This window comes from Mastomys coucha, unplaced genomic scaffold (genome assembly GCF_008632895.1).
Source record: "Mastomys coucha isolate ucsf_1 unplaced genomic scaffold, UCSF_Mcou_1 pScaffold19, whole genome shotgun sequence".
NCBI classification, from domain to species: Eukaryota; Metazoa; Chordata; class Mammalia; order Rodentia; family Muridae; genus Mastomys; species Mastomys coucha.
In genome coordinates this window covers 24255880-24279954 of record NW_022196901.1, presented here as the reverse complement: position 1 = coordinate 24279954, position 24075 = coordinate 24255880, and the positions used below count along the sequence as shown (strand labels likewise).

General features: G+C 40.2%; 1 protein-coding gene across 1 annotated transcript in view; it reads right to left on the bottom strand.

Moving 5' to 3' along the window:
- Positions 1–358: 358 nt before the first annotated feature.
- Ube3c (ubiquitin protein ligase E3C) overlaps positions 359–24075 on the bottom strand; it is a 112069-nt gene continuing 88352 nt past the window's right edge. The window contains exons 20-23 of the mRNA XM_031380273.1: positions 19408–19596; positions 19231–19297; positions 11959–12089; positions 359–2034 (exon numbers count right to left, since the gene is read on the bottom strand). Of these exons, the coding sequence (XP_031236133.1) occupies positions 1864–2034; positions 11959–12089; positions 19231–19297; positions 19408–19596 (558 nt within the window). The 3' untranslated portion in view covers positions 359–1863. The remainder of the gene's footprint in view (positions 2035–11958; positions 12090–19230; positions 19298–19407; positions 19597–24075) is intronic.

Here is a 24075-nt window from a genome sequence, read left to right as displayed (position 1 = left end):
AGAAACACCTGTAATAACCAACCACCAGCCCAAAGTCTCAGAAAAAAAAAAGTCACCCAAAGTAAGCAAAATAGGACCAAACACAGAGGCACCTAGAAGAGCGAGGAGATGAGAGTCTGCCTTTAGAAGATTTATTTTTTCTCAGTAATTTCATATAAGACCCATTGAGAGTTAGCACCTGAGCACCTTACTCCTGCTGGGCATTCCAGGGATGATACTGATCCCAAATGGCTGAGTTCAAGGGACCACAGGCTGCGTGGCTTCCTACATTGCAGATATGTGACCTGGAAAAGTAAATCTACTACAGCAGAACACAACTGACCAGTGACCTGGGGCAAAACTCCAACACAATCTTGGGGAAAAGATTTAATGTAAATATTCACCCATTAGGACGTACAAATAAATAAGCTCAGAAGAGCCAACAGAAAAAAACACAAACTGCCAATTTATCTCCAGTCTCAGATACTTCAATTCTAAAATACTAATACACAAATTAACTAATAAAAAGATGTAGGACATTCAATATAAACATCCCCAAACAATCAAAAAACAAAATCAAGGATAAATGCTATTTCTTCCTATGTATCAAGACTACAAATAGCATTTAAATACTTTATTATTCAAATTAAGAAATTATACATCTTATGTGATAATTGTCATTGTCTTAAAAGTGTCATTCAGTTTTCCCACATTTAATAGTATATTGCTAATTCTCGTCACCTAACTCCAACAGCACAAAGAGCCTCCAGGCACAAAGATGCTGGCCGTGGGCGAGAAGCAGAGTCTGGAGTCCTCACCAGCTTCATGGTGATCCTGGCATGCTAGCCTCTCAGATGCTTCCTTCCCTGCTTCGTTTGCAGAGGCTGAGGTCAACTGGCGACAAGTTTGACTCTGATAAAGTGCCTAAGTGAGAATCACCTGGCCCGATGCTCTTCCCTGACAGATGCCAGGGATGCTGCCTTCTTATCAAAACAGCTGCAGAAAGCAAAGGTGCCGAGGCCTGGATAAGTACCCCCAAGATGTGCAAGATGATGGGCAGTACTGCCAGGCCAGGAGGGCATGTGGATCATGGAGAGACGTAGCCCACCACTTTGGTTCAAATGACTTTAATAAAAGCTGCAATGCCCATACCCCCCAGTTGCCAACTCACTGCAGATGACACAGTACCTCAGGAAGTACAGGGACCCTCCTCGTCCACCTCCTGGAAAGCTTTCCAGGCATGAAGCAGAGAAAGGCAAAGAGCAATGAGGGTAGCAGTCACCTAACACCCACACAGTCATGTCCAAACCTCATGATGCAGGTCAGTAGGAGTCTGAAGACAAGCATGCGATTCCCACCTGGGGGACATGGCTTAAAAAGCACAAATAAAATAATACTAGCGTTATCCATTTTCCAAACCTAACCACTTTGGGAAAAGGCAACAGGAAAAATGCCTTCAGTTTTTACAATTAGGCTTGTAAACAATCAACCACATGAGAAGCAGTGGCTTGCGGCTCTGTGTATCAGCCCTAGATTCTGTCTGCAGATACTGGTGCCTGACCCAGGAAGGGATATAAACTGGGTCAGCAAGGCCAAAGCTTCATCTTTGGTTAATTTCACTGAGTTGCCACTATTCTAAAACCTGTGCTCTTCTTGGCAAAAATTACTAAACCAGCCACATAGCACATAACAATAGCTAGGTTATGTGAAAAGCAATGTCCATCTATATATGTGACTGTCACAATAAAATCATCTAAAAAAAATCAGAAAGGGAGAGATGCCAGATAGAAGGCCTGAGGAGAGCCAAGGGTCCTGCCTGAGTGCTCTCTTGGGTCTGGTAGGTGCTGGCTGCCTTTGGGTCAGATCAAGTTCTCTGGCCTCAATTCAACTCAGCTCAAAGCCAGCAGCACACTCGATGGCATACAGCAGCTTGCTTCGCAGCAGGGCTTCATCATAAAACTCTGGGAGTTTCAGCAGGTTCATGCAGGTGCTGGCTGTAGGTAGCCGCTCAAGGTCAGAGCCTCCATTGTGAATGCAAAATGCAGGGTATAGCTCCTAGAAAACAAGGTACAGGATATGGTTAGAGGATTCTGGCATAGCCTGGAGCCCACCAGAGCTTGCTTGCCAGTTACTCTGGAAACAGCTTTTCTCAAAATATTTCTTCTTGTAAAAAGTTTTTATCTTAAATTATGAATATGTATACTCTGGTTTCTCTTCAGATCATATAAATCTTTCACCTTTTAAATTATGTATATGTACAAGTATGTGTGTCTGTGCATGTGAAGGCATCACTCAGTAGCCAAAGGTGTTTGGATACCCCTTGAGCTGAGGTTATAAGTGGTTGTAAGCTACTGGACATGAGGGCTGGGAACTGAACTTGGGTCCTCTACAAGAGCAGTATGGGCTATCTTAACCACTAGGCTACCTCTCCAGACCCTTGCCTTTTTTTGTTACTGTATGTATGTATGTATGTATGTATGTATGTATGTATGTACTTTTGGTTTTTGAGACAGGGTCTCTTGGTATAGCCCTGGCTGTCCAGGATTTCCATCTGTACAGCTGCTGACTTTGAACTCCAAGACTTACATGCCTCCCAAGTGCTGGGGTGAAACACTGCCCAACTTCATTATGGTTTTAAATATCTTTAAAAATTATATTTATGTGCATTTGTGTGTGGATACATACATGCCACAGAACATGTAGAAGTAAGCAGACACTACTTGGAGTCAGTTCTTTACTTTCACCCCTGTGCTGGGGTTGTCAGGCTTAGTGCTTTTACCTGATAAGCTACCTCCCCAGCCACCCCACCCTCCACCCACCCCCACACACTTTTGAATTTTGTATTTTGCTTGCATGTATGTCTGTGTGAAGGTGTCAGGTTCCCTGGAAGTGGAGTTACAGATAGTTCTGAACTGCCATGTGGGTGCTGGAAATTAAACCAGGATTCTCTACTCTTAACCTCTGAGCCATCTCTCCAGCCCTATTTTTTTTTTTTTTTAATTACAGAGAGGACTCAAGCTCTAAGTTATAGCAAAATGATGAATTATTCAATGTGCTTATAGTAAAATGGAAATGACAAAGCTGTATGTGCTGTTTAACCCCCTTCCCTTTTGTTTTTTTTAAGACAGGATTTCTCGGCCCTGGCTGTTTTAGAACTCTCTTTGTAGACCAGACTAGCATAAAACTCACAGATTTTCAGCCTCAAACTCATAGATCTGCCTACCTGGGATTAAAGGCATGTGTCACCACCCATTCCCCTCCAAAAATAAAAAAAAAAAAAAGTCATTTATTTTTGTTTTATGTGTATGTGAACTACATGTGTATCTGGGGCCTAAGGAGGTCAGAAAACATCATCAGATTACTGGAATTGTAGTTATAGCCAGTTGTGAGGCACCATGTGTATACTCTGTAAGAGCAGCCATTGTTCTTTTCTTGTTCTTTTCTTGTTTTTGTTGTTGTTGTTGTTTTTTTGGTTTTTCGAGACAGGGTTTCTCTGTATAGCCCTGGCTGTCCTGGAACTCACTCTGTAGACCAGCTGGCCTCGAACTCAGAAATCCGCCTGCCTCTGCCTCCCAAGTGCTGGGATTAAAGGTGTGTGCCACCGCTGCCCTGCGCCATTGCTCTTAATAGTGAGTCATCTCTCCAGCCCCTGATACCAACCTCTTATCAAAGTACTCAGGAAGCTGAGACAGGACTAGGACTGGATTAAGAGTTTCAGGCAAGGCTGTATTACAGAGTAAGATCCCTATCTCAAAAGAGGGAGGTAGAGGGAGGGAAGGAGGGGGAGAGAGAGAGAAAGAAAGAGAGAGAGAGAGAGAGAAAGAGAGAGAGAGAGAGAGAGAGAGAGAGAGAGAGAGAGAGAGAGAGAGAGCATCCAAGACAGAAGGGACAGCAAGGATCAGCTAGCCACTTCAAATGAACTTTAGTATGTATACTGAATTAGAAGCCATGTAGATGTGTCAACAATGCACATAAAAAACACCACAGAAATGGAAGCAAAACACAATCTCTATATAAAACGCAAGTAACTCGAGAGACCTATTCATTGGTGGCTCAGCCACATAGCCAGCATGATTTCAAGTTACTAAAAAAAAATTAAATTGAACTAGGCAGTGGTGGCACAGTGGGACTAATCCCACTATTCTGGGGGCAGTTGCAGAAGAGCTCTGTGAATTCAAGGTCAGCCTGGTCTACAAAATGAGTTCCAGGATAGCCAAGGCTACAAAGAAAAACCTTGTCTGAAAAAAACAAAAAAACAAAAACAACAAAACAAAACAAAATTAAATTACATTAAAAATAATATATGTGTGCATGCACACACACCATGAGCACTTATGATGGTAAGGAGACAACTTGCAAGAATTACTTTCAAGTATGTGGGACCTAGGAATCAAACTCAAGTCATCAGTCTTTGGTGGCAGGTACTAAGCCATCTCACCAGCCCTAATAATGTTGTATTTTATTTTATTTTATTTTATTTTTGTTGTTGTTGTTGCTGTTTTAAACTGGCAACATAGTCTGAACTTGTGTGATGAATGAAGGACCAGAGTGAATGACTTCCAGGCATTAATGCCCAACTTGTCCATTCAGAGTTGCTACTCAATGAAACGGACAGCTCTGGGGTGTTGAGGAATTTTAATCTAGCAACATGGCTACTCTGTCTGGAATACAGGCATGCCCTTAACACACACCTTTAATTCCAAACAAAGTTGTCTAATTGAGAGACAGACAAAATGACAAATCAGAGAAAGATTTGACAAAAATAGGATACGCTCAACTCTCATGACAACAGCATAGGAGGAAAGTGTAGGGAGAGGCAGTTGAGTTGAGCTGAAGTCAGTTCAGTCACTTCTGTCCAGTCAGTTGAGTTCAGTTCAGTCAGTAAGTGCAGTGACTGCAGTGCAGTGGAGTTGAGTTCATTAGTGAGTTCATGCAGTTCAGTGTAGGTCAACAGAAGAAGCTGATGTCAGAATAAGGAGCCAGAAAATTAGAACACATTGCCAGAGTTAGTTTGAGGCCAAGCAGAGAAGAAACGAGACTGAACCAGTCAGCTTAGAGAGGAATTTGAACCAAAACAGCTGTGTTGAACCAGCTGGGCAGAGATCAGAAAGAACTAGAAAGAGTTCAGCGGTAAGTCTCAGAGACAACAATTACATCAGGTGAATAAAAATTACTTTTACACCGGGCAGTGGTGACACATGCCTTTAATCCTAGCGCCTGGCAGGCAGAGGCAGGCAGATTTCTGAGTTCGAGGCCAGCCTGGTCTACAGAGTGAGTTCCAGGACAGCCAGAGCTACACAGAGAAACCCTGTCTTGAAAAATCAAAAAAAGTTTCTTTTACAGTGAGGACTTTACTATATAGCTCTTCTGTACAAATCATTTCTTGATGTAACCTAACAGCTGACCAGAACAGTTCTTTCTAGAAAGTTTCAGTTGGTGATAAAATGATATATTATTTTGAAGGGCCATAGCCACACGTGGCTACTAGCATTGTTTGGTTAGAAGTGATCAGAGTGCTGGACCTACAGACCAATCCTAGCACAGGGATGAGTCTCCTCCTCCCACCTTGCTTCCAACTAGATCTGAGGAAATGGTTACATCTCTGTTTTGCTGCCAAAAAAGGAAAATTCAGACATTAAAACTGGGCAAACCTATTGGTTTCTAACATTTTCCCCATATAATAAAGTTATAGACAGGAACATAAGATGAGTCTAGAACAGGTAGCTTGTTTGTACGAGTACCTTGTCTACCCTACTGAGTATGTGGACAGGATGGTGCCAATGAATGCTATTTAAAGATATAACAGTGAATGCTGGTTATTATTGTTTTTAAAGATTCATTTATTTTTATTTTATATGTGTGAGATCCTCAGAGGCCAGAAAGGGAGTTGGATCCTCTGAAATCATAGTTAAAAAATGGTTGGTCAGTTGCCATGTGAGTGCTGGGAACTGACCCCAGGTCCTCTGCCAAGTCATCTTTCCAGCTTCATGGTTATGTCTAATGTACAACACTGAACTCTTCACTTCTGTGTTATAGATACCCAGATGTTCTTAGATATGTCCACTGACATTTAATGCAAAGAAGGAAATAAGTTTTCTTCTCTCATTTTGTATTAGCACACCACAGCCATTATTCTGTGCCTTCCTCTTTTTCTCTGCTACCATGTCCTATGACTCTGCTCAAGTAATACAGGGTTTCTTCCCACCCTACTGCATTACCATGTACAGATATCAGATGCCTGCCTAGTTCACCCCTCATTGCAAGCGTCAACAAGATGAGGCTCAGGGGAGCAAAATGGAGCCTGCACATCTGGCTGGACACTGAGACGTTAGAGCTTCAGGTGCTGTGACTAGAGCAGATGTATTACTTAAGGCCACAGGATGAGATACTACAATGTTCATTAAAAGTATTCCAAGTTGTGATTTGTCATCCTAGCATTTGAAGCATTTTTATTTATGTCAACTGACATAGAGCTTGAGTCATTAAAGAGGAAGGAGCCTCAATTGAGAAAAAGTCTCCATAAGATCAGGCTGTAGGCAAGCCTATAGGGCAGGGCAGCAGTCAAACAACCCTTTCATAGGTATCACCCTAAGACCATTGGAAAACATAGATAGATATTTACAGTGTAATTCATAGCAGTAGCAAAATTATAATTATAAAGTAGCAATAGAATTTACGGCTGGGTGGGGGTCACCACACATGAGAAAATGTATTAAAGGGTCACACAGCCTTAGGATGTTGAGAACCACTGCTGTAGGGCATTTTCTTGATTGGTGATTGATGGAGGAGGGCCTAATAATGCACTGTGAGTGAGGCCAACCCTGGGCTGATGGTTCTTGGTTCTGTAAGAAAACAGGCTGAGGGGCTGGTGAGATGGTTCAGTGGGGAAGAGCACGGACTGCTCTTTGGAAGGTCATGAGTTCAAATCCCAGCAATCACATGGTGGCTCACAACCACCCGTAATGAGATCTGACACCCTCTTCTGGTGTGTCTGAAGACAGCTACAGTGTACTTATGTATAATAATAAATAAATCTTTAAAAAAAAAAAAGAAAAGAAAAGAAAAGAAAGCAGGGCTGAGAAAGCCGTGGGGAGCAGGGGAGCAGGGCAGCAAGCGGTACTCCACCATAGCCTCTGCATCAATTCCTGCTTTCAGGTTCCTGCCCAGCTTGAATTCTAGTTCTGACTTCTTTCAATGATGAACAGTGATGTGGAACTATAAGTCAAATAGACTCTCTCCTCCCCAAGTTGCTTTTGGTCATGGTGCTTTATCACAGCAAGAGTAATCCTGACTAAGACTCTGTCCCTCCTTCAAATTAAGAAAATAACACATGGAAAAATGGTTCCGATTTTTTTTGGAGGTGGTACTGGGATTTAAGTTAGGACTTGCATAGGCTAAGCAAGTGCTTTACTTGTAAGGTATGTCTCCAGCTTAAGAAAATGGTGAATAAAAGCAGCAGCTTACGAATGAAACAAAACTTAACAGTGGCGAGAATGGGAAAGAATGTGTACTTTTCTTCTTCTACCTAACCAGTTTCCCACTTGCTTTGTTGAAACCATAGATTTTGTTAGAAAGAAAAACTAATCCAACAATGTAAGAAATAGTAGTTATTTTACAGTCATTACAGCAGAACAGAGAACAAAATTTAAACAATATTTCCATTGTAACAGTGGACTCTGCAGAACCTTGGCACAGGCACGACACACTCAGCTAGTATCTTGTGTTTTCCTCACTGAGTAAGAACACAATCTGGCAAGGGCCATATAAAAATCTACATGTGCCTGGCATGGCAGAACATGCCTTTAGTCCAAGCAATTGGGAGGCTGACTTACATAATAGAGACCCCGTTTCAAACAAACAAAAGACCCAGTTACTTATTTATTTGCCCTGTCAAAAAGAAACTTAAAGAACTATGTGTAGCTATAATATTCAAACTCTACTAGTCTGAGTGTGGGGTTACACACCTGCAAACTACAGCACTTAGGAGGCTGAAGCAGGAGGTCTGCTGTGAATCTCAAGCCAGCCTGGACAACTTCAACTTCTGTTTCAGTGAGAACAGAAGCTGGCTGAAATATAGCAACAATAGCCTTTCTCAAAACAAACTACAAAGAAGAACAACAAAGCATTCTCTTTTTATTTGCAGTTACAGCTTACTGTGCCACTATGAATCTCTCAGGAATAAGAAGCAAGAAGCATTCATTACATCCCGAAATACGCAGTTCTGAGTATACTACGGCAGCCAGTTTCTCAAGCCCTCAAAGAAACAAAAATAAAAACACTACAAACTTAAGACAGAAAATATTTGATGGCAGGGTCAGCAGTTTCTTTGTAAATAGAAAGTTCCAAATTCACTTCACAGTGAAATACTACGTTTTATTATTTCTTCCATAATGCTAATTGAGTTTTCTACTTGGGAGTCTTTTTTTTTTTTCCCTTCTTGGAGTCTTAAAAGTGAAAAGATAAACTTCTTTATTGAAATCTGAGTCAAGGGCACCGTATTATACATAATTAAATACAACACAATTGAAATTTGTGTTAGTTCAGAAAGAAAAAAAAAATCATCAATTTACTGTGTGGCCTGATAACAATGTTTCTATAACACTTAATGATTTTTCTCTGCAACAATTCCATTAATTAAACATACTAGCTCTAATTAGCTCTTAGCAGATGCTGCTCTTCCTCAACAACTTGACATAGAGGTGTTTGCTCTGTGAGTTTCACGCTATTTGCAGTCCATCAGAACTATGCCCCTTCCACCAGTCCATCTGTAGGCTCTGGAGCACTCAGAGCCACCTCTGAGAAGCCATACGGTCAACATGTTTTTCCAACTCTGAAGTCTAACACAACAACTGTAAAAACTATTATGGAACTCTCTGCTATGGAACTTTCTTGCTATGGAACTACCAACTGCCTTAGCTTCACTAACTGTTGGATTATGGGCATGTATTACCATTTAGATTTTCCTTTCCTAGGTGAGTTCAGCCTTGGTACATTCTTTATTCAACAGTTCATGTTTGTCTTGTTTTTATACTTTCAATGTCATGATTCTTGACAACTTTCTTGCAGTTGTTTTTGAGACAGGATTTCTAGGACCCAGGCTGTCCTAAAACTCACACTGTAGATCATGCCAGCCAGCCTCAAATCTTGATATTTTAAAGATTTATTTTAACTGTAGGTATGTGGGTGTTTTGCCCACATTATGTCTGTGAATTACATTACTTGGTGCCCACAGAGGCTAAAAGATCTTCTGAAGGTGGAGTTACACAGACAGTTATGAATTGTCATGTTCTGGGGTACCCTAAGTAGCCAGTGCTCTTAACTGCCAGTCCATCTCTCCAGCTTACTTGATACTTACTATATTTACTTTCTACTCCTGAACAACATATTTGGTTGTTTACTTTGCTCCAATAACTTAGAAGAGTCACATGATTTCTGTCCTACTTGTTTAATGAATAGAACTTTCTTATTACTTACTGTCTCCAAACCCAGCAGTACTGACAGTTGTTTTTTGGGAAAAATGAGCTCCTGGCAGTTGTGCAGATCTTCTTTCTATCCTCACTTGAACATTAACTAAGATGCTGTACTAAACTATCACTGTCCATTTCTAAAGACAGCCTAGTACACTGTAATTGGTTTACTTAAAGACTTAGCCATTAAATTTATGATTCAGTAATCTAACAAATTGCTACATTACCTTTGTGCCATTTATCCCCACTATGCAGGTTTGGAATACCCTCAATGAGCTCTCTTCCTTCTGCCTTAGCCCCACATCTACCTTTATAGCTCTGGCTGTAAGAGTATTTCATGTGGTAGAAGAATTCACAGCAAGATGTCAATACTCACATCTTCTGATCATACTATAGTAATTTGCTTCTTTTAAACATCTGAGTATCTGCAGCCCATGGTGTCTATTATTAGCTGACTCTTGGACTTCTTCCAGGCTGGGACCTCATAACTAATGCCATCACCTGTCCTGAGCACACCGCTTGAGAAGATGCCATGGAACACTTTCAAAAGAACCTGTTTATACCCAACCCAAACTGTCCAGGACACATGGAATGAACGAAAGGACTTATCTAACTTGGTAAGGTAATATAGGCCAAATCCCAGTATTCATGAGACCAAAGCAGCGGGACTAAAGAGTTTGAGGCCAGTCTGAGCTAAATCGTGAGTTCAAGGGTAAGTCTAAGCTACAGTGCAATACCATCAAAAAAAAAAAAAAAAAAAAGTCCATGCATGACAGTACACTGGATCCTTACCTGGAAGACAAATTCTACTGGGGTCATTAAGGGACAAGTGGTATAAGTTCACCAAGCCTCAGAAACTGATTAGAAACATGGCTGCCTAGCTCCACATAGCAGTATAAAGCAGCTGGTCTCAAGAGCATACAAATATCTGTTTCTAACAAGCTTTCCAGTGTTGTTGGAGCTGTAGTTCGAACAACCAGACTCTAAACTAGTGGATTAGACACTACAAATATACCATATGCAAACTCTTCTATTATTGATTATTGAATTGTAGTGACTTACAGGACTATCTCTATTCTAGGATATTTAGAGTAAAATATCTAACAAGAAAAAGAAAGATATCCCTAATTTCCTTTGAAATGACTTAGGACTATAGAGCAAACATGGTCAGACAAGAGGTTAAAGTAGGCAAAGTCTTTTCCCGTTTTGCCACAGCATATATGTGTGTGTGTGTGTGGGGGGGGCGGCAGCAGAGGATAACCTTGGGTATTAGTTCATGCATCTTACATTCATGTTGAAGTCTTAGGACAGCTTGTGGGAGCTGGTTCTTTCCTTCCTCCATGTAGGTCCTAGAGAATCAGTACACCAGGCTTGGCAGTACTTAACCACGGAGTAATTATGTTGGTTCCTCATGTACGTATGTATGCATGCATGCATGTATGTATGTATATGTGTGTGTATGATATGTATATATGTATATTAAGTATAAATGCTGCTTTATCCTATTTTATAATGAATATAGGAAACATCATTAAATATCTCTCAAGCAACATTTTTGTGTGTTGAATGCCTGGGAGACTATGGGTATGCACGTGGAAGTAAGAGGTTGGGTGACTTTCTCAATTGCTTTCCACCTGATTTAAATTTGTAAATTGTGTGTGTGTGTAGTGTATTTGAGATTAGAGGACAACTTTAAGGAGTACGTTCTCTCCTGCCAGTTTCTTTCAAAGCAGAATGTCTCATTTCTACTGCAGAATGTAACTTTCTTGCCACTCATGTTTGAAACAGGGTCTTTCACTGAACTTCAAGCTTACTAATTCAGCTTGACTAGCTGGCCAGCAGGCTCCAAGAATTTTTCTGTCTCCACTTCTCTAGTGCTGAGATTATAGGCCCAGCTTTTTTCAACCGAGTAGCGAGTATCTGTTTATTCTGTTTTGTTTTGAAGACAGCAGGGCCTCACTATTTAGTTCTCATTGGTTTTGAACTCACTATGTAGACCAAGCTGCTCTCCAACCCACAGATTAAATTAGAGTCCTGGGATTAAAGGCATGTACCACCTTGTCTGGTAGATACTAGGTATTGGATTTGGGTCCTTCTGCTTGCATGGTAAGTATTTACTAATTAATTGAACCATTTCCCCAACCCCCCCAAATAGCTTTAGTTACTAAAAACTATAGGCTAGGTAATTACTTTTCAGAAGTAATCAAACAAGGCTAGGATAATGTAAATCAAATGTTAGTAACAGCCATGACCAAAATCTACTTCTGCTCATCTCAACACCTACATTTTAGATTGTGTATTCTTCAATTCAGAGTGGAAGATCATGACCATGGACTGACAAGGCTGATGATAACTTTAGGCAGCCTATCTGAACACAGGCTTTCTAGACACCACAAGCCTAAATACAATTAATTATAACAGCACTTAGTACTTAGAATGGGACAAAAAGACAACAACTATATAGTGGCCAGACCTGTATGGTTTTAAAGAAAATGGCATGGAAGATGCATACCTTGAAACCCAGGAGAGGGGGTCGAGAGCAACTTGTTACAAACTTGAGCAACTTGCGCTTTTCTTCATCAGTGAAACCTTCTACAACTCTCCAAAAGATTTTAATGACAGGATGATCAGCAGAATAGCCCCCTATGATAAAATGAACATATGATGCATTAAAAATAAAACCAAGCCAGGCAGTGGCAGCAGATACCTTTAATCCCAGAACTTGGGAAGCAGAGGCAAATGAATCCCTTTGAGTTTGAGGCCAGCCTGGTGTACAGACTGAGTTACAGGACAGCCAAAGCTACAGAGAAACACTGTCCAAACAAACAAAACCAAAACAAATACCCTACCCCCACCCCAAATCAATGCAGAAGAAGCAGCAACAACTTGGGAATATGACACCAATGTTTTGAGGGGCCTGTGAGATAGGGGAGTAGGTTTTCTAAGCCAAGCTAAAAGATACCTGCCTCTGGTCCTTTGCAGAGGGTAGGTGTGACCCTGATGGAGCCGGCAAGAAATGATGCCTAGCAAACACTAGAAACCAACAACATGTGGAGTAGACCTTCTTGAATAGGAACTGACACTTGGCTATCTAAAAACACGGTAGACACTGATACCTTATTTCTCAGAGAGCTAGGCACTTGGCCAATGTGATCTCCATCTCTATTTACTGCCACTCCTTCTGATAGATAATAAGGTTCAGACTGTGGCTGACAACCAGCCCTGCCTGTTATTAGACACAATTCTAAGATCACTATCTGCTACTTATATAGATTTTAATCTCATTAAGTGCTTCCTAAAACTAAAACAATCACCATATATTGTTCCCTCATTGTTAATACACTACAGAAATAACATCAATAAGATATCTTAAGTGCATTAATTGGCACCAAAATGACTATGGTAATATTTTAAATCTATTTACTGGAATAGCTTGGATCCTTAAAGGTATAAACTCTCAGTGTAGACAGGGAAGGCAATCAACTCAGGGTAATTTCTTGGCAAAGAAAGGTCAAAATGATGGCATTTTCCTAAACATATGACTGGAGAGTGCAGACACTGTGACCTGTGGCATTATTTGTTTTTATATAAAATTAGAGTCCAGGTTTAGAGCAACAGCAATTACAGAAGAAAAAAAATGCACACACATCAATGCAAATTTAAGTGATTTTTAGTGAATTCAGAATCACCAACACATCCATATTTAGAACCTTTCCATTTTTCTCACAAAGTTCCTACAGACACCTCTGACCTTCTGTCTTAGCTCCTCAGACGGCGCATATAAAATGCCTTTGAACCGAACACAGGAACTCTAGCTGGGTGTTCTTCTCTCTTTTCCCCCTCTTCCCTTTCTACCTGTCTCCTGGTCACACTTTACAATCCGGATTTGCCTTTAACACAGAAATCTTGCATCAGTCTCTTGAGGACTACATCTAGCTTGGTTTTTTTTTTTTTGTAATTTAAAAAGTACATTTCTTTATTTATTTAGTGTGTGTCTGTGATTCTTTTTGCAGCAAGAACATTTTATACACTGAGTCATCTCTTCAGCCCTAGGTTCTTTTTTTTTTTTTTTAATTTTTAATTTTAATGTGGTAAAACATACAACATAAAATTCACCATTTAAACCATTTTATGTGAGAATTCAAGAGTTTTGATCACATTTACTTTTCCATGCAGCCATCAGTCTTACCTCAAACAGGACTCCCACCCTGCCTCCTTCTCATTAGAGTAATATCAAGTTCAGTCTCCTTTATAAGTCTGTGAGACTCTTTTAGGTGCCTCACATAAACAGAATCATCTAGTATCTGTCATTTATTCTGGCCTCTTTCTTTTTTTTAAAAGTTTTGTTTATTATTTAATTTATTTATTATTATATGTAAGTACACTGTAGCTGTCTTCAGACACACCAGAAGAGGGCATCAGATCTCATTATGGATGGTTGTGAGCCACCATGTGGTTGCTGGGATTTGAACTCAGGACCTCTGGAAGAGCAGCCAGTACTCTTACCCGCTGAACTATCTCTCCAGCCCTATTCTGGTCTCTTTCACTTGGCACAATGGGCTCAAGATTCATCCATGTTGGGGGCTGTACAACTAAGTCAGTGGGTCTATGTAACTTGCTACCAAACCTGATGATCTGAACTCAATTACTGGGACTCACATATTAGAATAACAGAATTGACTTCCACAAGCTATTCTCTGACCACAAAAATGTTGCACTTTTATGCATCCATGCACATTCATACACAGTCCTACAATTCTTTAGAAAGAGGGGGCCAGAGAGTTTTGTGTAGCAATGTAGAGTACTAGCTACTCCTCCAGAGCCTTCTGAGTGCTGGGACTAAAGGTGTGCACAACCACCGCTCAGCTTGTTCTGACTTTTTGTTATATGGTAGTGATAGGAACAGAACCATGTATACCAGGAAGTATTCTACCACTAAGCTGTACTCTTTCAGGAACCACAGAGCCATTCTTACCACAGCTGTACCATTTTAGATTGTTATGAGCAGCAGATGAAGCTTTCAATTTTTCCACATCCTGCCTAACACTTATGTTGTTTAATACTATCCCTAAATGAGTATGAAATTAAATCTTACTGTGGTTTTTCTTTACTTCCTACATAAACATATACATTGCCACTTCCAGCTTTGAACTTGTGATTATGTTTCACCATCTTAGCTGCTAAGAGTTTATCTGTACTAGGAACTAGATATTATGTATGACTTGCAAATATTTTCTTCAGTTTACACTGCTTATTGTGCGCTATTCTACACAAAAGTTTATAGTGAGGCTGTTAATCTACTTTGTTATGTCTGTCTATAGTGTGAGACTTGGGTATGGCTCACCTTCTGCAGAAACCCAGTTGTTCTTTATTCAACTGTTTAAATAATTGCAAACTAAGCTGGTGGTGTACAACTTTAACCCAGCACTGGAGAGCCAGAGGCAGGCAGTTTGAGGATGGCCTACTCTACTGAGCAAGTTCCAGGACAGCCAAGGCTACAAAAAAACAAAACAACAACAAAAAAAAACAACAAAAAAAACCCAAAACCAAAACAAACAAACAAAAAACCCTGTCTGGGGGAGGAAACTCCTAATCTTTTCAAAGAAACTGTTATTAACATTGATACCTATCAAGAGGGCACCAATGTCTATAAACACATTATGAAATTGTCTCTGTGACAATAGCCACTTAGACAGTGCTTAACTTCATCGCTCTAATCACTAAGGATGGGTGTTAAGTATCTCTCTGTGTGCTTACATAATTGCTGTACCATTTACTTATCTTGTTAGAGAGTCTTGTAACATTTTCTTTCTTTCTTTCTTTCTTTTTTTGGCCTATGTTTTAACCACTGAGTGGCAAGAGTTCTTTCCATACTGTGACCCTACTACCAGTTATACTTTGAAACTGTTCTATCCCAAGCTGTGCCTATCCTTCATTCTTTCCTATATGAAATATTAAATGGGTATATGAGTCTTTTTTTATCAAATACTATAAAACTTATATTGAGGGCAAGGAATTCACGTCCTTTTTTTAAAAAAAAGATTTATTTATTTTATGTGAGTACACTCTCTTCAGACATACCAGAAGAGGGCAGTGGATCCCATTATAGATGGTTGTGAGCCACCATGTGGTTGCTGGGAGTTGAACTCAGGACCTCTGGGAGAGCAGTCAAGTGCTCTTAACCGCTGAGACATCTCTCCACCTCCTGAATTCATATCTTTTTATCTCCCACCTATTAAGATTTTTATGCAAATGTTTTAATCTTCCTCACGAGTAAAACCTTTGTTTACACAGAGGGCCACTGCCCCATTCAAGGAATTTGGTTTGTTTGTGTTTTTGACAAGGGGGCTCCCTATTTATTTAGCCCCTACTGCTCAGGAACTATGCAGATCAACCTGGCCTCAAACTCAGAGATCCACCTGCCTCTGGCTCCCAAGTGCTTAAGATTAAAGGTGTGCAATGCCACCACCACCAGGTTCTACCTCATTTTCTTTTATTCATTCTTTCTTTGTTTTCATTTTTGTCTTTTGAGATAGGATTTCTCTGTGCACTCCTAGCTGTCCTGGAACACAGGGATTGGATTCCCCCTGCCTCTGCCTCTCAAGTGCTGGGACTAAAGGCACACACGCGCGCCCTATCTGTTTTTGTTGTTGTTTGTTTTTTGAAGCAGGGTATCTTTATGTAATTGTCCTGGCTCTCCTAGAACTTGCTGGCCTCAAACTCAGGAAGTGCTAGGATTAAAGAGGTGAGTCACAATACCTGGCTATTATCTCTCTCTCTCCCTCTTTTTTTTTTTTTGAGATAGGGTTTTTCTGTGTAGCCTTGGCTGTCCTGGAACTCACTCTGTAGACCAGGCTGGCCTTGAACTCATCCTACCTATGCCTCCTGAGTGCAGAGACTAAAGGAATGTGCCACCACTGCCCAGATACTTCATTTTCTTAATGGCATCTTTTCAAACATAGAGGATTGCAACTTTGAGTTAGTCTCATCTATCCAGCTTCCTTTGTGTCCTAACTATTTGACTAGCCCAAAGACATAAAGACTTCTCGCTCATTTAGGTTTTACAGATTTCACCTGTGCCAGTAGAGCCATTCCATTCTGTGTTACTATTAAGAAATGTTATATAGTCAGTTTGTTCACCCTTATGACAAGATGGCCTACAAGTCACTTGGACAACAAGGATGCTTGTTGGAAAAGCAGCCAACATTAAACACCAGGATGCATCTGGAACACTGGTATTAAGTATACCTGTTCTCTTGCCACTGCCTCACTGCCACTGTGGCATTTCCTAATTCCCCACCCCACCCCCCAAGACAGGTTTTCTCTGTATATAGCCTTGGCTGTCCTGGAACTCACTCTGTAGACCAGGCTGGCCTTGAACTTAGAAATCTGCCCACTTCTGCCTCCCAAGTGCTGGGATTAAAGGCGTGCGCCACTACTGCCCAGCTGGATTTCCTAATTTTTAAATGAGGCAAAACTCTAATTTCTTCTTTAAAATCACTTTGGGGCTCAAGAGATGACTGTATAATTTTATGGTTTGACCTCCTCCTCCCCTAAGATTGCTGTAGCAACTTTGTTCCATGCCTGCCAGTCACTGACACAGAAAAATAACAACTTGACTCAGAACAGGCTCATGCTGATCACATCCCATTTTATGCTCTGCTCTGCTCTGAGGTTTGTTAATCTTAAGAAATTCCACAAAGTTTCACATAGGACCCCCCATCAAGTTAACAATCAATATGAACTGTTTTGTCTAGAATATCTTGTGTCAGAGCTGACTACCGGTTAGCACTTCCTGCACCAGTGTATTAACTCTCTGTGGTTTTTCCTTTATAACTGACAAAAAAAAAAAAAAATTACTGTCATACTTCAGATTATTCTGAGCAATATTAGGATGTGCTTTCAATAAACTACTCTTGCTTAAATGAGATTAGTGTTCGCATTATTTATGTGGCAATTCCTGAAACCCAACAAATAGTTAAGAGCACTGCCTGTTCTCGCAGAGGACCCAGATTTGGTTCCCAGCACCCACATGGTGGTTCACAGCAGCTGATAACTCTAGCTCCAGGGAATCTAATGCTCCTGTGCATACCAAACATATAGTGGAAGCAAAACATACACATAAAATAAAATAAAAGATCTGGAAAAAAAGGGTTTGGCTATTGTAGATACTTTATGTTGCCAAAGAAAACTTAAAATTAGTAGCTTTGCTGGGATTCTGATACATAATTAGATTGAATTTATAGGTCAATTTGGAGATAATTATCATTTTAACAATAGCAAGTCTTTCAGTTAATGAAAATAGTTTCTCTGTTTATTTAGATCTCCTTTAATTTCCTTTTGTTGTTGTTGTTTTTGAGACAGTGTAGCCCTGGCTGTCCCAGAACGCAGTAGACCAGGCTGTCCTTGAAGTCAATTTAGAGATCCACCTACCTCTGCCTTACCAGTGCTGGGATTAAAGGCCTCTGCCTCCATGGCTCTGATAGATCTCATCTAATTTCTCACAACTTTTTGTAGTTTTCATTATATATGCCCTATGCTTACACTACTGAGCTCAATGGAATTCTATTCTTTTTGATGCTGTCAGTGGAATGATCAATTTTGTTTTTCAGAAACCCATCTGATTTATTAAGCTAGAATATAATCCTGCTAATTAATTAGTCTCCTAATTCTTTAAACTGGAGGTTGAACTCAGGCAAGCTGTAAGCAAGCACCATACCCGTAAGATAGGAAACTTCTTGTTATTTTCTTTGTATTGAGAGAAGATCTTGCTAAATTGCCCTAGTTGGCTTTGAAGTTTTCATCATCTAACATTCCTGACCATCTATGCAATACCAACCTTCGTTTTTGAGACAGAATTCTAGAGTGTACCTCTAGCTGGCTTGAAATTCACTCACTACATATTCTAGGCTGGCCTCAAACTAAGAGACAACCCCTGCCTCTGCCTCCTGAGGTCTGGAATTAAAAGAATAGACTTCCAAACCCATTAATTAAAACATTTAACAAAACAAAAGCTGGTGGCATACACCTTTGGTCTGGGTGGCACTGGAAGGTAGAAGCAGGTGGGTCTCTGTGAGTCCCAGCTAGCCTGGTCTACAGAGTGAGTTTCAGGATAGCCAGGGTTACACAGAGAAACCCTGCCTCAAAAAAAAAAAAAAAAAAAACAAAAAAACCAAAAAAAAACAAAAAAAAAACCAACCAACCAACCAACCAAACAGCTCCTCTCCCCAAATATGTACAGGACTATAAACCTATGTGCATGTAGTGTCTAGTAATAGAACGGCTAGTTTGGCTTTATTTATTCATTTAGTTAATGACTCTTATGCTGGGGCTTGAAGCCAGAGGCTTACACATGCTAAGCACATTTAAGATGGTATGTTAGCTAGCCTATCACTCTTTTTGTTGTTGTTTTTGATACAGAGTCTCTCTACACAGTCCTGGCTGTCTGGGAACTCACTATCTAGGCCAGGCTGGCCTAGAATTCACAAAGATCCTCCTGCTCATGTCTTTCAAGTGCTGAGATTAAGGAAGCATATCACCGTGCCCAGCACGACTGGGAATAATCAAATGTCTATGAGGAGAAATAAAAGGTAAATTACAAAGAAGAAAATACACAATATACTGAACATTATAAAAATGAGAAAAGGCTCACACTTGTACACTGGAAGTTGTGCAAGTGACTGAGGACAGCATTTCACAGTAAGGTGGACAGAAGATAGGGGATAAGAAGTTACAGTGACAACTGACCTATGGGAAAGGCGCAGTCTAATGTGGAGCTACATACCTGAATAGTTTGTAAAGGATTTTAGGTCCTCCAGACTTACAGGAACTTGTGCACCAGAAATTAATACCTGGGGAGGGCAGAGAGGGGGAAGGTTAAATTGTAAACCTGAAGGGATAGTTTTAGAAAGTGTTTTATTTCCTGAGACAACTGTGTCTTTGAAACTAGTAGTCATGATACCTGAATTTCCTGTTGGTCAAACATGCGGAGCCACTCTAGGCTCACAACATTGGCCAGGCCCTGGCGGAAAGCTAGGCAGTGCGGTCGGATCTGCTTGTTCAGCCGGTAGTCAGCCACCAGGTGGATGTAAGCAATTCGGTTGGCCCCAGTTACTGGGATGTCTTTCCCACCAAATTTTAGTTCAACCACCTGTAACAGAAAGCACAGGGTTCTAGAGGTGTGAAAACAGGGAAACAAAAGTTTTAGAAAATAAAAATCCAACATATACCACTAGCAAAGGCTTATGATGGGATAGCTGTAACACAGGCAGGACCTTTTCTCTTTCCCATCATTAAGCATCCTGTCCTACCGTAGCACTGAGACATAATGGAATTGCAACAATTTCATTTTTAAAAAGTAGAGCCACTAAGGGCAAAGTTATGAATCAAAGGATCATTTTAGTCCCAGAGAGAACAAGGTACTCATTCTGGAGAATAAACAGTCACTATACTTCCTTTAATATTTTTAGAATGTTGCCTCTACTATACAATGTTTGATTTAAAGGACAGTAGTAAATGATTTTGACGGGAAGGAGAAAGATATACTGACATGCTTATTAATTCCACAACTTGGAAAGCTAAGGAAGATTTCTAGTCTGTCCGGAGTTATACAGTGAAAACTGTTAAAAACAAAATTTAAGACAAACCAAAACAAAACGACAAAACAAAAATGCACCCCGCCCCAAATATAGCTACACTATTTCCTTTTCTTTATTTATCTTGTTTTTTCAAGACAGGGTTTCTTTGTGTGTAGCCCTGGCTGTTTTGCAACTTGCTTTGTGTTCTTGAACTCACAGACACTGGCCTTGGCTCTGCCTCCCCAACACTGTGAACAAAGGTGTGTGCCACCACTATCTCCTGGCTACACTGTATTTCTACATTTAGAATGAATCTGAAAAACAGCTCTTAAAATGTCATGGCTGGGCCATGGATGGAATAGTGCAATGGAAATGCAGTTCTCACCTTAACAGGAGTCCCTGCCTCAGCAGTAGGTACTATGACTGTGTGAGTTTTCACATATAGAGAAAGTTACCACAGATGTAGTAGCATTAGCTACAAGAGCATGATCTGAAATGCCTTGTATATAACCATATGGTAGAAATGCATTTCTGGTGTTAGTGGAGGTTACCTATTCTGAGGATAAAGAATATATGTAATAAATGAGTGAGGGCTTCATACTTATAATCCCAGCACTTGGAAAGCAAAGGCAGACAGCTAATTCAAGCCCATCCTGGGCCACATAATGGTGGCTGGGGGTGGGGTGGGACACAAAATAAAGGAGCAAAGACATTTCTGTATATCCACATTAATGATGGCACTACTGCTAGTGAACTAAAAGTGAAGGTCTGAAACAGGCTCTGCGTCTGGGGAGCAGGAGGCAAGCTTTGGCTATAGGGGTGCTTATACTATGCACCACAGAACTACTGGCTCCACTCACACCTTCTCCCAGCTCTCCTTTCTCTTCAAGTCTCTTTTGTATCTCTAGTCTAACAAGAACATACTATCTGCCTGAGTAGTGTTTTCTATACCACCAAGTTTTACCACTTTACATAAAGGATATTTCAACGTCAGGTGAAAAACTTTACTTAAATCAACCTGAATCTGATACTAGAGGACATGGTAACCTGTCCATTCCTATTTTATCAAAGTTATGCAGCTTTAAAATTCAATGATAAATGTGGCTGATTCTCTTCCTGCACTATTTCACATTTTAGACATTCAATCTTTCTTACTAATTTGCTTTCTCAATTTGAGACCCATCAAACCTTACAATGGGCTTTCAAGCTGAGTGAGGACTGTTCATTATGTTAATTCCTTTGCTTGTATTCAGCTGACAGTTCATCTGTTAACCAGGCCTTCTGAGGCTGGCTATTATATTTCCATATATAAAAACACTGCTTCGTTTAAATGGATTAAGGTAGGTAATAGATGATGATGTGACTGTAGGATGTGAAGACAAACAATCAAGTTTTCAGTTAAAAGGACTTCTAAGACCACCAATCATCTAATAGTGGAATTTCTAGTAACTTATAAAATACTGATATACTTTTAGTTTAAAATCCTCTCTCAGGCTAAATATAAACATCTATGTTTAATCTATGTTCATTTAAATGTGCCACAATTCTAGGCTTGATGAGTACATTAAGACACCCTGAAGACTGAACAGGAAGGTCACGGGCATAGCTTAATGAGAGAAGAAATGACCAGCATTGTGAGATCCTGCGATCCACTATAGCAGTGCAATGAAAAACAAAAACAAAAAATTAAAACCAAAAACCAAAAAACAAAGAGAAGAACAGAACAGAACAAAACAGAACAGAATAGCACAGGGAAGCTTTCCTTGTCTTCCTCTGGCACTCCTGAGGGTCAGCTGTGACAATAGCACAGCTGCTCCTGCAACAGGGAAGGCCCTATGACTTGTCTAAGGCCACACAGTTAAGAAAATCAAGAACTCCAATGAGGCCTTATGACTCCAGCCCAAGTATTCATCATTACTTATGGTCTGGTTATAGCCTTGGCTTTTTCCTCCTGTAAACAGACATAATGCTCACACTAAAGGAAATACCCTGGTAACAGAAATGCTTCTTTATAGAGAAGAATAGTGGCTCACAGCACAGAAGGTTGCCTATTTCTACCTACTTCTGCAGAAGTCCTTCTACCACTCTACCACTGTGCTTCTTTGTTCTTCTAATCAGATCTTTGGTATGGCTATTCCTACATTACCATCTATCGATTCTTAATACAGAGAAAAATTCTATGCTACCAGCAGCTGCCTCAGGTAGCAGCACCTCGAGGTACTAACCATGCATGCTGACTAGTTTTTATATCAGCTTGATAGAGGACAGAGTCATCTGGGAAGAGGGAACCTCAATTGAGAAAATGTCCCCACGAGACTAACCTGTAGAGAATTTTCTAGATTGATTATTGTTGTGGGAAAGCACAGCTCACTCTGGGTGGTGCCATTCCTAGGCTGCTGGTCCTGGGCTCTATAAGAAAACAGGCTGAGCACGCCACAAGAAGCAAGCTAGTCAAGTCAGCAGCACCCCTCTGCATCAGTTCCTGCATCTGGGTTCTTTCCTTGTTCCTGCTCTTTCTTACTCCTTAGATGATGGACTACAAGCTGTAAAACGAATAAACTCTTTCCTCCTCAAGTTGCTTTTGGTCAGGGTTTTATCACAGCAACAGAAACCTTAACTAAAGAGATTATGCTACCAAGATACATGGCAACTGGAGCACACACATTAGCTGTACAATAAAAATATCCTTGTGATTGTACAAACCTCACCTTGCTCTCTGCCCTCTTAGTGCTGAAATTACAGGCCTGCACCACAAGGCTTAGCATGAACAATCTCTTTTTCAGCTGTTTATTCCCTAAGTGTGACTGGTTGGTGAATTCTGGAACCCTGGCACAGAACATACTCAGGATGGTTCCTAGTAATGAATCTGGCCTTCTACATGGTCAATGGGGATTAAATTAAATTAAATTCAGCAAATATTTTATGGACTGAAATTTCTCTCTAATCCCCTAAATTTTTCATGGTGATACACAAAAACAAAAACCATATGCATTTATGATATGATGTTGTGACCTATGCTATATTACATTTAAGTCAGGTTAAATAATACATCTTCAACAATATCTATCATTTTTTCAATGATAAAAGCAACCAGACTCCTATCTTGTAGCTGTTTGAAATACAGTGAATTTTTATTACTGTTATTACTATGTTGAATACACACCAGAACTTTACTTGTATTCCATGCACTGATGACCTTTGAAAAACCTATATTAGAAACAAGTGACAGAAGCTGGGCAGTGGTGGCGCACGCCTTTAATCCCAGCACTTGGGAGGCAGAGGCAGGTGGATTTCTGAGTTCGAGGACAGTCAGGGCTACACAGAGAAACCCTGTCTTGAAAAGCCAAAAAAAAAACCAAAAACCAAAAACCAAAAAACAAAAAAAAAAAAACAAACAAAAAACAAAACAAAACAAAACACAAAACAAAACAACTAAAAACAAAACAAAACAAACCAACCACAGAAGGGTTCCCACCTACAACTTTTTAAGTCATGCTTGTAAATACTTCACAGTTTATAATCCTCGCTTCAACTCACATTTAGTTTGGGGGTCAGTAATGATCCACTTGTGAAGTTAAGGTATGTTTTCTGCTCTTCTTTGCTGAGACAAATTCTGGATATAGCCCAACCTGACTTAGAATTTGTGAATCTGCTGCCTCAGCCTCTCCAGGGATAGAATTATAGTATGTATGGCTTTGTAAGTATTTTTAAGGTATTTTCTAAATTTTGGAAACACTTAACACGTATTAGAGAAGATAGGCCAGGCAGAGAAAACTGTTTCTTCCTAAGACTAACATAATATTTTGCAACTGGCTAAAGTGATGCCTACCAACTCTGAATTCCAAGAGAGTGAATTTTATGAAATGTGACTTCTATAATGATAAAGCTGGTATCAAGAAAACTAGTTTGGATGCTGAGTGTTGGTGGCAGTGACAGTGTACACCTTTAATCCCAGCATTTGGGAAGAAGAGGCAGGTGGATCTGAGTTTAAGGCTGGCCTGGTCTACATAGAGATTGCCAGGATACCCAGAGCTATATAGTGAGACCCTGTT